General features: G+C 62.9%; 1 protein-coding gene across 1 annotated transcript; it reads left to right on the top strand.

Moving 5' to 3' along the window:
* Positions 1-3,118: 3,118 nt before the first annotated feature.
* Positions 3,119-10,971, top strand: MYLK2 (myosin light chain kinase 2). The gene is made up of 13 exons (XM_048963388.1): positions 3,119-3,136; positions 3,229-3,305; positions 3,886-5,040; positions 5,151-5,485; positions 6,310-6,415; positions 6,566-6,659; positions 6,747-6,856; positions 7,203-7,344; positions 7,484-7,554; positions 7,735-7,863; positions 7,984-8,136; positions 8,427-8,559; positions 8,785-10,971. The coding sequence occupies exons 3-13, from the start codon at positions 3,920-3,922 to the stop codon at positions 8,863-8,865; spliced, it is 2,475 nt and encodes an 824-aa protein (XP_048819345.1). The 5' UTR covers positions 3,119-3,136; positions 3,229-3,305; positions 3,886-3,919; the 3' UTR covers positions 8,866-10,971.
* The last annotated feature ends 1,752 nt before the right edge of the window (positions 10,972-12,723 follow it).

Here is a 12,723-nt window from a genome sequence, read left to right as displayed (position 1 = left end):
GCACACATAGAGGCAGTGAAGCTGTTGACCACAGGTCTGGGTTTGTCCCTGTGGGGACAGGCAGGCTGGCTTGTGTTACCATGCTTCAGCCAGTGCTCAGGTGGGCTCTGCTCGTGGCCCCGCTGCTCGATTTAGCTGAGGTGTTGGGTTTCCTGGATGGGGCTTGGCTGTGCAAAGAACCTTCCTCACCCATGGAAAGCATAAAGGTTAAAGTACGCTGCCGGAGTTGTGACAACCGCGTCGCTTGGGAACGGTGTGCTTGGTGCTGTGCCAGACCTCCCTGCGACAGCCTGCGTTCCAGTTGCAGCCAATGTAGACCATGGCTTGAGTGCTTGAATGGGGAGGCAAAAAAACCCCCCTACAGCCTGAGAACCACCAATGGTGGTTGGTTTGTCTTCTATGATCCGCAGAGATTGGAGCTCTGTGCCCCAAAACCCAGAGTGCAGCAGCTGTGCCCTTCCTACAGCACTCTGAATCTTCCTTGTGAGGCAGCCATCTTCATCCAGCTTGCTTCCCGTTCCCTGCAAAACATGGTCTTGTAGGAGCACCAAAACAAGCCGCAGCATGCTCTTCCTTCACACCTCTTTAAGACAGCCACGTTTGTGCTGAGAGAACACAAGAGCTTTGCTCCTCACCTTCTGAAATTTCCTCCCGTGCTCCAGCAGCTTCTTAAATGAGATAAGATTGGATGAACCAGGACGCTCGCTGAGCTCCAGGTGCTGCTCCTGGCCTGCAGAGTTGGGATGCAGCTCTCTTCCTTTGCCCTCACTCACTTCCCAAGCGTGCCGTGCAGAGGTGGCACCCGCTGTGAGCCCGTGGCTGCAGGGAGGTGCCTCCAGGCGCCTGGCATCAATGCATGGAGGCCAGGCCATCGGCTGGCAACGACAGAGCTGTCCCTGTGCAGTCCCTGAGAGCCGTGGATACCAGCGCTGCCCGAAGCCCCACGTGCCCACGCTGCCCCAGCACGGCCATCACGCGTTTATGGGGTGGCGGAAGCGCCGTATCCGCTCCTGTGTGACCCCGTTGGTGCCCTGCCGAATACCAGACGCTGCCTTTGATCTCTGGAGGAGGGGAGCTGAGCCGTGGGAGCGCAGCCCGGCTGCCTGCAGCCATGAACCTGCACTGCCAGGGCTGCAGTGAGGCTGCATCCTTCAGAGCGATTGTTGCTGCTCGCATTGTGGTTGTGGTGGGAGATGCCTGAGGTTCTGGCATCGTGCAGAGCTATCAGAAGCAGCTCCCAGCCCCACGCTGTGCTTTCTCTTTTGCTTAAGCCTCACCCTGAACCCCAGCCCTGGGGATGAGCAGCGAAGGAGAAGGAAAAACTGCTTCTTTCCCAGTCTCTTCCATTTGGAGTGGGCAGCAGGGTGCTGGGGATATTTTCACTGCTCCTCTCTGCTGCAGAAGCAAATGTGATCACAGCCCTTCCTGCCCCAGGCCTTTGGGCTTCCTCCAGTGGTGGCCATATCCTCACCTGGCATCCTGCTCTTCATGCCCTGCACAGACAATGGCTGACCCCGGCCACAGCCCTGCAAGCTCACAGAGCATCTCACGTGTGCTAAGGATGAGGAAAGGCTCACGGGCAGCCATTGCCCAGCATTAACATCTGCTCACACTGTGAGCATTGCATCCCCCTGGCACAGGAAGTGCTGGCCCTACTGTGGGGCTCTGCTTCGATATTCAGCAGTGGGACGTGAGGCCACTGGCAGCCATGCGCCTGAAAAGGTTGTGCTTCACCCTGCACTTTCCACTGAGGTTGATTAAGAAGGAGCATGGCCCGGGTCTTTTATAGGCTTATCCTGGAGCTTTTCCCACCCAGGTTGGTTTTAGAGCTCCTTTTGCCAGCAGGGTTTGTGCTGAGAGGAGAAACTGCTGTGTGACAGAGTTCTCTTCCCCCTCGATGCCCACAGGAGGGAGAGCACAGCAGTGCTGGTGCCACGGGTGGTCCTGAAGCCCCTTCCCACCTCTTTGTGCGCACTGTGCCAGGGCAAACCCGCAGCTCCCGGGGCTTCTCTGCCGGAGGGGATCCCCAGGATCAGCACTGGGCCACCCCCTACCCACATTGCATGCAGTGCCCGAGCAGCAGCAGCAGTGGTGCTCCTGGGGACGGCGCAGGGCAGCAGGAGCGGGGTCAGGAGCGAATCCTTGGCCCCGTGTGCCTTGGGGCGGCTCCCTCCTCTGCTCTCTCTACTTTATGGTGCGTCACCAAGCCAAGAGCTCTGCTGTCCCCTCTCAAAGGAGCAATGCAGGCAAAAGGCTGAGCCCTTCCTCCTCAAGGCGCTGGTGCTCCGGCTGCCACCGCGTGATAAATCAGCGCTCTCGGCTTTAGGAGCTGTTATAATTGGAGCGCCCTCATCCAGCGGGGAGGGCCGGGTCCGGTTACCGGGGGTTCCTCCTGAAAGCCTCAACTGACCGCCTCCACCCCCTGCAGAAACCCGAGCGACGGGGGATATCTGTGCCCTTGTGAGCAGCGCTTTCCTCACCTTAGGTTTCAGGGATTTAAAGTAAGCAAGGCTCTGCTGGGAGCAGGGAGCTGGCACAGCCCTGGGGACTCGATCAGCCCCAAAGCCCTGCTGTGCACCGTGGGCTCGTGGTGCACCCAGCAGCAGTCCTGGTGTCTTTGTTTCTGCTCCTGATCCCCAGACATGCACTCTGAACTCGGTGCCTTCTGACTGCTTCCAAACGACAGGGATATGGGCTGCTGCTTCAGTTCCCAGTGGATATCCCTTTCTTTCTTGGTCCCCAGCAGCAATGCCCAGAGCTGGCTGTGCCCGTGGCACCCCATGGCATCGCTCCAAAGCCACTGTCCCTGAGAGTTGGCACCAATGGGCAAAGCCACCGGCAGCTCAGCTGCACCTTTATGGATGGCTCTCAAGTGCCATCTCCATGCAGTGACCGTGCCGTGTTCCCTGTGGGCGCCTTGGAAGCGCTCGGTCCTTTGGGCAGCATCCAGCACGCCCTGGCCAAGGGCTGTCCCCAGCGGCGAGGCACGGCGCAGTCCCCGCACGGGGCCACCTCCAGCCCTCCTTCTCTCTCTGGTGGCCGTGTGCCGGCTCCCGATGGCTGTTTGTGTGCGTTCTGGCCGGTGGGAGCACATGGAAGAGTGGCGTGTCCTTTGAACGGGCTCCAGCAGCAACAGGTGCTGGGAAAGGCGAAGCGGGCCGGCTCCTGCTGGTGTAAAGAATACCCCTCTCTCTCCGCACTAATCCGGCTCCGTTACACCCAGTATAGAAGGGGCTGCTCCCCTCCAGGCGCTGCCACACCGCGGATGCTGCTCTCCTGACTGCCCTCTGCCCCGGGGACCCCAGGTAAAGGAGATGGGGGCTATGGGGTGGGCGGAGGGGTCCGTGCAGTCACCGGGGTCACCAGCTCCGTGGTGGCCGTGGGTTCACCCAAACCGCAGAGGCACAGGGTTGAGCACAAGGCACTGCAGAAGCTGTGGGAAGCCCTGTAAAAGCAGCTCCGTGGCCAGAAGGGCTGCTGGGGGGGGGTTGTTCCTGGGATGGGCCGCCCACACCTCAGAGACGGACGTGCAGGGAGCCGTGCTTTGGGTCCTGGGAGAACGGAGCTCGTGGCTGAGCACGGTCAGGGCTGTGGGAAGTGGAGTATGAATATGCTGCTGGGCTGGAAGTTTGTAGTGCCAGGCTGGAGGCTCACAGAGCTGGGCTGGGGGCTCACATAGTGCCAACCTGGCAGTCACACCAGGACATGTGCACCCATGGGCCCCCAGCTGCCCCGACTGTCCGCATGGCACCGTGACCACAACAGGTGCCGGTGTCAGGCTGCTGATCAGTCACCGCGGGGCAGATAGCGGAGCACCACGGCAGTGTGGCAGCCACGTGCATCCCGCTGCTCCCCAGTGCCCCCAGTCATGTCTTCTCCCTGCAGGAGCCTCGCCGACCCGGGGCAGCCGCCCAAGCCCATGGAGCAGCACGACGTGCCGGGCAGCACTGCCGATGCGGAGGGCTCTGGGAGTGCGCCCCCCCCTGGAACAGAGACCAGTGCAGCACAGCCTGCCCCCGCTGCTGCCACCGCTGCTGCTGTCCGGGCTCAGAATGGAGGAAAGGAAGAGCCCATGGAGATGGCTGTGGGTGCTGCAGGAGAGCCACGTGGAGGGACGGCGGGGCCCGCACAGGAGAAAGTGCCAACTGCTGCAGGGAAGGAGGAGCCTGGGAAGGAGACGGCTCCGGGTGCTGCTGCTGAGGCTCCGGGTGCTGCTGCTGAGGCTCACGGTGCAGTGAGGGAGAAAGCTGAGCCCGAAGGAGGGAAGGCAGAGCCTGAGCAGGAGAAAGTCCTAAATGCTGCACAGCATGGGGGTGGTGGGGAAAAGGAAGTTGCCAAGAAGGGGGCTTTGGCTGCAGAGACCCACAGAGGGAAGGAAGAGCCTGGGAAGGAGAAAACCCCAATGGGAGAGTCCCAAGGAGAGACAGCAGAGCCTGCACAGGGGAAGGGCTCAGCTGTAGCAGGGGCTCAGGAAGAATCTCCAAAGGAGAATGCTCCAGGTGCTCCAGGAGCTGAGGCTGGAGGAGAAATAAAGCCTGAAAAGGCGGCTTCAGCTGCAGCCTCAGCTGCAACACCAGCCCATGGTGAGGGAGAGCCTGCGAAGGAGCAGCCGGCTGCTGTGAAGGCCGAGAATGGAGGGAAAAATGCTGCAAAGGCAAAGAAAAGCCCGGCTGCAAAACAGCCTGCAAAGGAGAAGGCCCCTGCTGCTGCAAAGGATGGAGGGAAGAAACCCACAAAGGCGGAAAAAAATACAATGGTGACAAAGGCTCAGGATGGAGGCAAAGAGACTGCGAAGGAGAAAGCCACAGCACCTGCAAAGGAGAAGGCTACAGATGCTGCACAGAAGCCCCCAGCTGCAGCAGAGGCTGAGGATGGAGGGCAGGAGCCCACAGAGGAGGCCCCGGCTGCTGCAGGGGCTCAGGGTGAAGTGGAGAAAGAGGCCAACACAGAGCAGACGAACAAGGAGCAGCCTCTGAGGGGACCCGAGCCCACACGCCCAGCTCTGATGCAGAGCCTGAGCTGCCCGGCCACCTGCCAGAGGTACCCAGTGCTCACCCTTTGGGATGGGGTCCTCCTAGGATGGGTCCCATCCTGGGGCAGGGTTGGGGGCTGGGCTCAGGGTGATGCTCACCTCCCGCTCCTGCTTGCAGAGAGGAGCAGCTCAGGCTGGAGGTGGCTGCGATGGAGACAATCTCAGAGGAAACCCCTATGGCACCAGCAGGAGAGGATCTGGTGGAGCCCAGCCCAGCCCAGGGGGATCTGCAGCCCCCAGAGCAGCCCGTCCCTGTGGGCAGCGCCGCCGTCCCACAGGAGAGGACATTGCCTGGTGCCGAGGAGCAGCCCCAGCTCGGGTCAGAGCCCCCTGGGCACGCAGAGCAGCCGGGCCCTGGGGCCACGGGGCAGCCAGCTGCAATGGTGGCAGAGCCACCACCCAGCCCCTACCTCACCCCCGATTTTGGGAAGGAAGACCATTTTGAGATTCTAGGTAAGGCTGCGCCACGGCAGATCTGTGCCATGCCCTCAGCCCTGTGGAGATGACACCCCAGCACCCTCAGGGGTGCAGCAGCCCTGGGGTGTATTCACATCTCTGCTGCCGCCCTCCTGGGGTGCCAGCTCATGCTGCTGGCTCCTGGCCCGCCCGGCAGTCTTCAAGCTCCAGTTTCACTGTAAACAGGGCTAAATGTGGCGCGTCTCCTCCCCAGGCTTCTCCCGGCCTCAGCCTGGCACACATTGTGCTTCCCGGGGCTGCCCAAAGGGACAGGAGCCGTCCCCGTGGCCGGAGTGACAGCCACCGCCTGGCTGGTGGCAGGGGACAGCGTGTCCCGATGTCCTGCACCACGGCTTTGGGGGGCACAGCAGGGCTGGGGGCTGCGGTGACCCCTGGCTGGGGGCTGCTCGTGGGGCTTCTGTTGTTGTGGGGTCTGTCCTGGGTGGGTGAGTGGGATGTGGTGACACAGAAGGGCAGTGTGGCACAGGGATGGTGGCACGGAGGCAGCGAGGTACCGCATGGAGGGGGCGAGTGTGACATGCAGGAGAGTGGTCCGCTGAGGGTGACGCGCAGCTGCGTGGCCTGGAGAGGGCGAGCGTGACACATGGGATGGTGGCCCGGCGGATGGTGAGCGGACACATGGCAGGGTGGCTCGCAGCAAGGTGATATGCGGCAGGGCAGTGCTGCAGGTGCCGGGGCAGCTGCTGGCAGGCTCTGGCAGACCGTGCTTTTTGCAGCACCCGAGACGCTCGCAGCCGGGAGTCCCAGCGATGGGCTCCCTGTGACGCAGCGCTGCTCTCACTCCCCTCCTCTCTCGGCAGATGATGTCCCCCCTCCTCCCGCTCCCTTTGCGCACCGCATCGTCACGCTGCGGACGGGCAGCGTCAGCTCCCAGTACAACCTCAGCTCCAAGGAAATCCTAGGAGGGTAAGGGGCAGTGGGATGGGAGGGCTGAGGACACCCGACTCCCTTTGGCTCCCAGGGGGGGCTCCGAGCCCCCAGGACTGCCCTGACCCCTGGGATGGGTGCAGGGAGCGGGATGCAGCCGTGATGCCATCAACACCTTTCTGTCCTCAGGGGAAAATTCGGTGAAGTACACACGTGCACAGAGAAGCAGACGGGGCTCAAGTTGGCTGCCAAAGTCATCCGGAAGCATGGAGCCAAGGACAAGGTCTGTGATGGGAGCCTGGCTTTGAGCATGTGGAGTTGGGGATCAGCTGGGTCTGACAGCAGTGCCATGGTGGGGGTCCTGCCACAGGAAATGGTGCTGTTGGAGATCGACGTGATGAACCAGCTGAACCACCACAACCTCATCCAGCTCTACGATGCCATCGAGACGCCCCGGGAGATCATCCTCTTCTTGGAGTTGTGAGTTCTGGGGCTGTGCTGCACGGTGCCTGATGCCTGGGTGAGGGGCAGCATGGCAGGGAGGCTGTGTCCATGCGTGGGGATGGAGCATAGGTGCCGGCCTCACACCAAGCAGAGCTGGTCAGCACCGAGGGACGTCCCCAGCACTGCTTGTCCCACCTTCCTTCTTGTTCTGGGATCGGGGACAACCTCTGTCTCGGGGCAATACTGTGCACGGCTGTGTTGGGGCTGGCAATGACCCCAGCATGCACGTCCCACCCTGGCTGTGCCCGTGGTGCTGGGGGCTCGGGGTTCTACAGGAAGACACGGAGCCCCCAGTGATGCAGGGATCTACCTGTGCCTACAGCGTGGAGGGCGGAGAGCTCTTTGAGCGGATCGTCGACGACGATTACCACCTGACAGAGGTGGACTGCATGGTGTTCGTGCGGCAGATCTGCGAGGGCATCCGCTTCATGCACCACATGCGCGTCCTGCACCTCGACCTCAAGGTGAGTTCACTCGAGGCTTTTGGAAAGAACGGGGCTCACAGGGCTCTGGGCAGCACTGACACGGAGCACTGCTGTGCCCTGGGTGTGGGTGATGTGCCCTCATCCCCCCCCCGCTGACCCCCTGTCCTTGTCCCCACAGCCCGAGAACATCCTCTGCGTCACTGCCACTGGGCACATGGTGAAGATCATTGATTTTGGGCTGGCTCGAAGGTGCTGTGCTCCCCTTCTTCCCTCGGCTCCTTCCATGCCTGCTCCCACCCTTCAGGGTGGGACTGGGTTTGGAGGATGGGAAGGGCAGAGCCTGGTGGGAGCAGGCTCATCCTTTCCCAGGGGGGACATTGCTTCGGGGACAGCCTGTCACCCCCTGCTGAATCACTGCCCCATCCACAGGTACAACCCCGAGGAGAAGCTGAAGGTGAACTTTGGCACTCCTGAGTTCCTCTCCCCTGAGGTGGTCAACTACGAGCAGGTCTCCTACTCCACAGACATGTGGAGCATGGGAGTCATCACCTACATGCTGTACGTTGGGCTGATCCCCCCCCGCTCCCCTGGGCACACAGTGGTCCCCATGCTGGCACACAGGGCAGCTTGGGTGCCTCAGCACAAGACCATCTGCTCACCGGCCCTCTGATCCCCCAGCCTCAGCGGCCTCTCCCCCTTTTTGGGTGACAACGACACCGAAACACTCAACAACGTCCTGGCAGCCAACTGGTACTTCGACGAGGAGACCTTCGAGAGCGTTTCTGATGAGGCCAAGGACTTTGTCTCCAACCTCATCATCAAAGAGAAGAGGTGCGGAGCTGGCGGCAGCCACGGCGGTCCCCCACCTGTGTGCTCTCATCTCTACCCCTGTGCCATTCTTTGTGTTGGGGCCATTGGCATCCCTAAAGCCACCGGCTGTCCCATGTCCCTGTTAGGGCTACCAAATGAGATGTGTGGGACCATTTGTGACCCGCTTTTCCCATTGGCCCTCAAGGCTGGTGGTCGGAGCACAGCCTGTGCCAGGGCTCACAGATGGGGCACGGGAAGGGGCCACCTGTGGGCAGGGGCTGTGGGCTGACAGCTTCTCTCTCACCCCGCAGCGCCCGGATGAGTGCAGGGCAGTGCCTGCAGCACCCCTGGCTCACCAACCTGGCAGAGAAAGCCAAACGCTGCAACCGCCGCCTCAAGTCCCAGGTGTTGCTCAAGAAATACGTCATGCGACGGCGCTGGAAGGTGTGCAGGGATGGGAGGGGATGGGGTTGAGGTCACCCTGCTGCGCTGCCTGGGAAGGCTTGAGGATCCCCAGGCAGTTTCCCCCCGGGTGCATCCCAAGGGCTTATTTTAGGGGCTCAGGACAGAATGTTCCTGGGTGGGTTCCTGAACCAGCCCTGGGAGCCCCTCTGGGTGCAACCAAGAGGTCTGCAGTGGGACTCACGCCTCCCTTCTTCTCTTCTGCAGAAAAACTTCATTGGGGTGTGTGCCGCCAACCGCTTCAGGAAGATCACCAGCTCGGGCTCGCTGACGGCGCTGGGTGTCTGATTACGGGTGTGGGCTGAGCACCGTGAGCTCGGGCCAGACTATGGGTTTGGGGCCGTGCCCGAGTCCGGCTCCTGGACGCAGCAGGATCTGTACGGGGGCGGCCCCACCTGCATCCATCCCACTGTGGGGCAGAGGGCTGGCACCGACCCTGCTCCACCCCCGGCCCCGCTCCAGCTCTGCCGCATCCCTCGCGGCCGCTGCGCTGGTACGGGTGCTGCGGGGCTGCTCAGAGCACAGACTGTGTGCGCTCCTCACCTGCTCCCACCTTTATGGACCCTCAGGGCCTGAACCATCCGCATCCCCACAACGCTCCCCCCTTCATTGCCACGGCCGTGCAGCCGCCATTCCCCGCACCCATCAATGTCCCACCCACACCACGCTCGCATTTCTCTCAGTTGCCTTTGGGGCGGCTCAGGATGAGCCCCGCTGCACGGGCAGCCCACGCGCTCGCACCCACGCTTGGCGCTCAGCTCTGCTTGTAAATGCTGCAGCAGTGCCCCGCGATCGCTTCGTTGGACCCTTTTTGCAGTGCTGGGCTCCTCTCCCGCAGCGATGCCAGTGCCACGGTGCGGGGATGCTGAAGCAGGCGGGGATCCACACCCCGGCGCTTGGCGCAGGACCGGTGCTGCGGCCGCTCCTCCCCGCCGGAGGAAGCCGGACTTGGCCCCCGCGCTGCTGCTCGCCGGGAGGGCTGCACAGGAAGGGAGGAAGCATCCGAGCTCGCTTCCAGGAGCATCCATCCCCAGCTGGGAGCCGGCGAACGAAGAAGGAGCCTTTGTGTTGCTGCTCACCCCTGCCCTCCGCGCTGCCAGCGGGGGAGCAGCACGGCCGCTCCTTCACACGTCCCCGCCAGATAAAGGCATCCTAATGCAGAGCAGCTGGCCGCGCTCCCCCCGCGCCGGAGGATTGCTTCAGCTCTGACCACCAACACACAGGAACTGCCGCCCGCCAGCGTCCCCCCGCAGCCAGCATGGCCGTGCCGGGGCCGCGGGCGCAGCTCCGCTTCCCACCCAACCCTCATCCCCTCCTTCGTCCCCATGAGCCCCAACCTCGTGGCGCAGGAATGGCACCACGCTCCCCATCCCTGCAGCTGGGGTGAGGGCTGTGACGCGGGAGAGCCCACACCGGTGCGTTCGGCTTCTTGTAAATAAATGTACAGGTCTGAGAGCAGCCTCACAGCCAGTGCTGGCCTCAGGGGCGATGGAGCCTCACAGGTGTGCAGCCAGCAGCTGGGAATCGAGCGTTGCTGGTAGGTGAGGGGATGGGAACGGCATCCTGTCCTGTGCAGAAGGGCCAGAAGGACAGCGAGGGTGGCCCCAGGCAGTGCTTCCAGGAGGGTTTGTGCAGATCGTGGCTGGGGGGTGCTGGTGGGAAGGGGATGAATGGATGGGCAGACGGACAGGCAGACAGACAAAGGTGTCCTCACGGCTTCAGCGCTGCTCAAGAAGTTGTGCCCTAGCAAAGGCTCCTGGGGTCCCACTGCCTCCCACCCCACACCTGTGGGGTTCCGTGCCCTCCGGCCCTGAAGCAGTTAAGGCAGAGCAGGCAGGGCTGCTGCTGGGCCCAGGGCGTCCCTCCCAGCCCGCTTCCTGCCGGCAGCCTTTGACCAGTTCCTGCCGGTGACCACCCTGCGGTCCTGGAGAACAGCGCGGCCCCATCTGGTTTGAGTTACTCTCCGCGGCAGTGACGTCTCCTTCCTGTCTGGGCCCCAGGAGCCGTGCATTGCCCTGGGCCACGGGGGCTGCAGGGTGAGCTGTGGGGCAGCCCCGGTGCCCACGGGTGCTGTGGGTGCCAGTTCTCAGCCGCAGCTGTGTGGGAGTGGCACAGAGCCAGCCTACCATAGCAGCACTCGGAGATGAGCACGGCTGGGCCATGGCTGCCCCAGAGCAGGATGATGTGGGGCGGTCAGTCCAGGTGTGAAGTGATGGAGACCACCACTCTGCAGCCCCCTCCTCTCCCTTTCTAGACATGTGGGTCACCACTGCATCTCCATCACTGCTGGGGGCACGGCGATGGAGACGGTCCTAACCTGGTGCGCCGCTCTCACTGCAGTCAGCCTCTGTGAGTCTCCCATCACACGGGGGTCTCTTGGTGTTGTGACCCCACTGGTAGCCCCAGAGGGGAAGGAAGGTGAGCAGGGTGATGCTGTGCAGCAGCACATGGCAGTGCAGCACTGCCCAGAGCTGGGGGTCTGTGCTCCCATGCCAGCACCCGCTGCAGCACGGTCCCAGACATGAGTGGGTCGGGGCCAGGCCACCCAGTGAGCCGGCAGCGAGGTGGGGGGAGGAAGGGCAGGGAGAGAAGCAGGCCATGGCCAGAGCTGAGCTAATGGTGGGAGCTGCAAGCATGGGGGGCAATGGAGGGAGGGCGTCCATACACAGCGCATCTGGGCAGAGGAGGCAGTGGGGCTCTGCCCCACCCCATCCCAGTAGGGAGCAGCAATGCTGAGGGTGCAGCCTTCAGGGCTGGGTCTGGATCACCCTCAGGGTGACGCTCCCACGCAGCCCCGCTGCTTCCTTCCTGCACGGGGGCACCCATCCCACTGCATGCTAACCGGGCACCTTCCTGTGACCCACAGCCATCAGGGATGGGATCTCCATGCCAGGATCTGTGCCGCGGGGCAGCGATGGGTTCCTGTAGTGCTCCCAGAGCTGGTGCTGCGGCCATGCGTTCCCAGGCACAGGCGGGAGCCCAGCGGGCGGGCGTCCTGGCTGCGTGGTGTGGGAACCAGACGGCCCCTGGGCACGACTCCGCGGCGCTCGCTTCCTCCCGCGCCCCCGGGGACCGTGCGAAGGAGGGGGCTGAGGTCAGCCCTGCTCGCTGTAGACGGCTCCGGAGACGCCAGCATGATCTAGGCACTCAAATATTGTTTTCCACAGGGGAGGGAAGGAAAAAAAAAAAAAATAAAAAAGAAGGGAGAAAAGCAAAGCCCGCAACCCAGAGACCATTGCTGTTGTGCTGATGATGAACAGAGGCCCCTCCTGCCCTGCCTGGGTTGGGACACAGCCATGGCCTGGCAGCGGCTGCTGGGGCTGATAACGGGTGACGCAGTGGCGGTGCTCTGGTCCCTGAGTGACGCCAGGGCTGGCCCTCGCTGAGACCCTGGGGCCTGGCTGAGCTGCATCACCCTGCCTAGGGGGGCCAGGGAGCTTTGCTATACACCCATCCCCAAAACATCATGGAGAGCCCTTCCACCAGTATCGCCCCCCATGCAAAGCATGGACGCCATCTGTACCCCACAGGTGCAAGCCCTGTGCACCTGCATCCCACAGCCTTGGGGCACTGCCTCTTTGGGGGCCCCTTCCCAGGGACACAGGATGGAGGCACAGGTACAGGTCCCCACTTCGCCAGCCCCTGCTCTAGGCTACAAAGTGGGCCCTGTGGGTGGAAAGGGGCTGGCAGCCACGTCCTGACCTGGGACACCATCCCACCCTGTCCCAGCACAGCCCAGCCCGTGCCGAGCCCAGCAGTGGTGACTCAGGCGATGCTCCTTACCAGCAGCCGCCCGGGATGATTCAGGTCAGAGGAATCTTGCCATTCCCATCTGTAGCCATGCCTGCAGGCAGCCCTGGCACAGCCCAGCTCTGTGGAGTGCTGTGAGGACCTGGCAGGGAGACAGCCCCATGCAGGGAGAGCCCCATCTCCCCCTACACCCCATCCCACGGAGCTCACCCCCAGTGGCTCTCTCCATGGGTACTGAGGCCAGCACTGCTCATACCGTGCACAGCACATGGGGCAAACCATGTGTGAGCAGTGCAGGCTGTGGGCAGCGAGCGCAGAGTTTGCTCCAGGGTGGTGCAGCATGGTCCCCAGCCCCTTATAGAGAGGGTTCCCTTCTGTCACTCCAGGACAAAGCTG

The sequence above is a fragment of the Lagopus muta genome, chromosome 16 (genome assembly GCF_023343835.1).
Source record: "Lagopus muta isolate bLagMut1 chromosome 16, bLagMut1 primary, whole genome shotgun sequence".
Classification (NCBI taxonomy): domain Eukaryota; kingdom Metazoa; phylum Chordata; class Aves; order Galliformes; family Phasianidae; genus Lagopus; species Lagopus muta.
The sequence above is the reverse complement of the archived record's forward strand: the minus strand, read 5'-3'. Positions and strand labels throughout refer to the sequence as shown.

Bases quoted from the DNA above. Each gene is read 5' to 3' on its own strand.
- MYLK2 (XM_048963388.1), top strand. From the start codon at position 3,920: ATGGAGCAGCACGACGTGCCGGGCAGCACTGCCGATGCGGAGGGCTCT. The intron at 6,660-6,746 runs GTCTGTGATGGG...GTCCTGCCACAG, and splicing joins AGCATGGAGCCAAGGACAAG to GAAATGGTGCTGTTGGAGAT. The intron at 7,555-7,734 runs GTGCTGTGCTCC...CCCCATCCACAG, and splicing joins GATTTTGGGCTGGCTCGAAG to GTACAACCCCGAGGAGAAGC.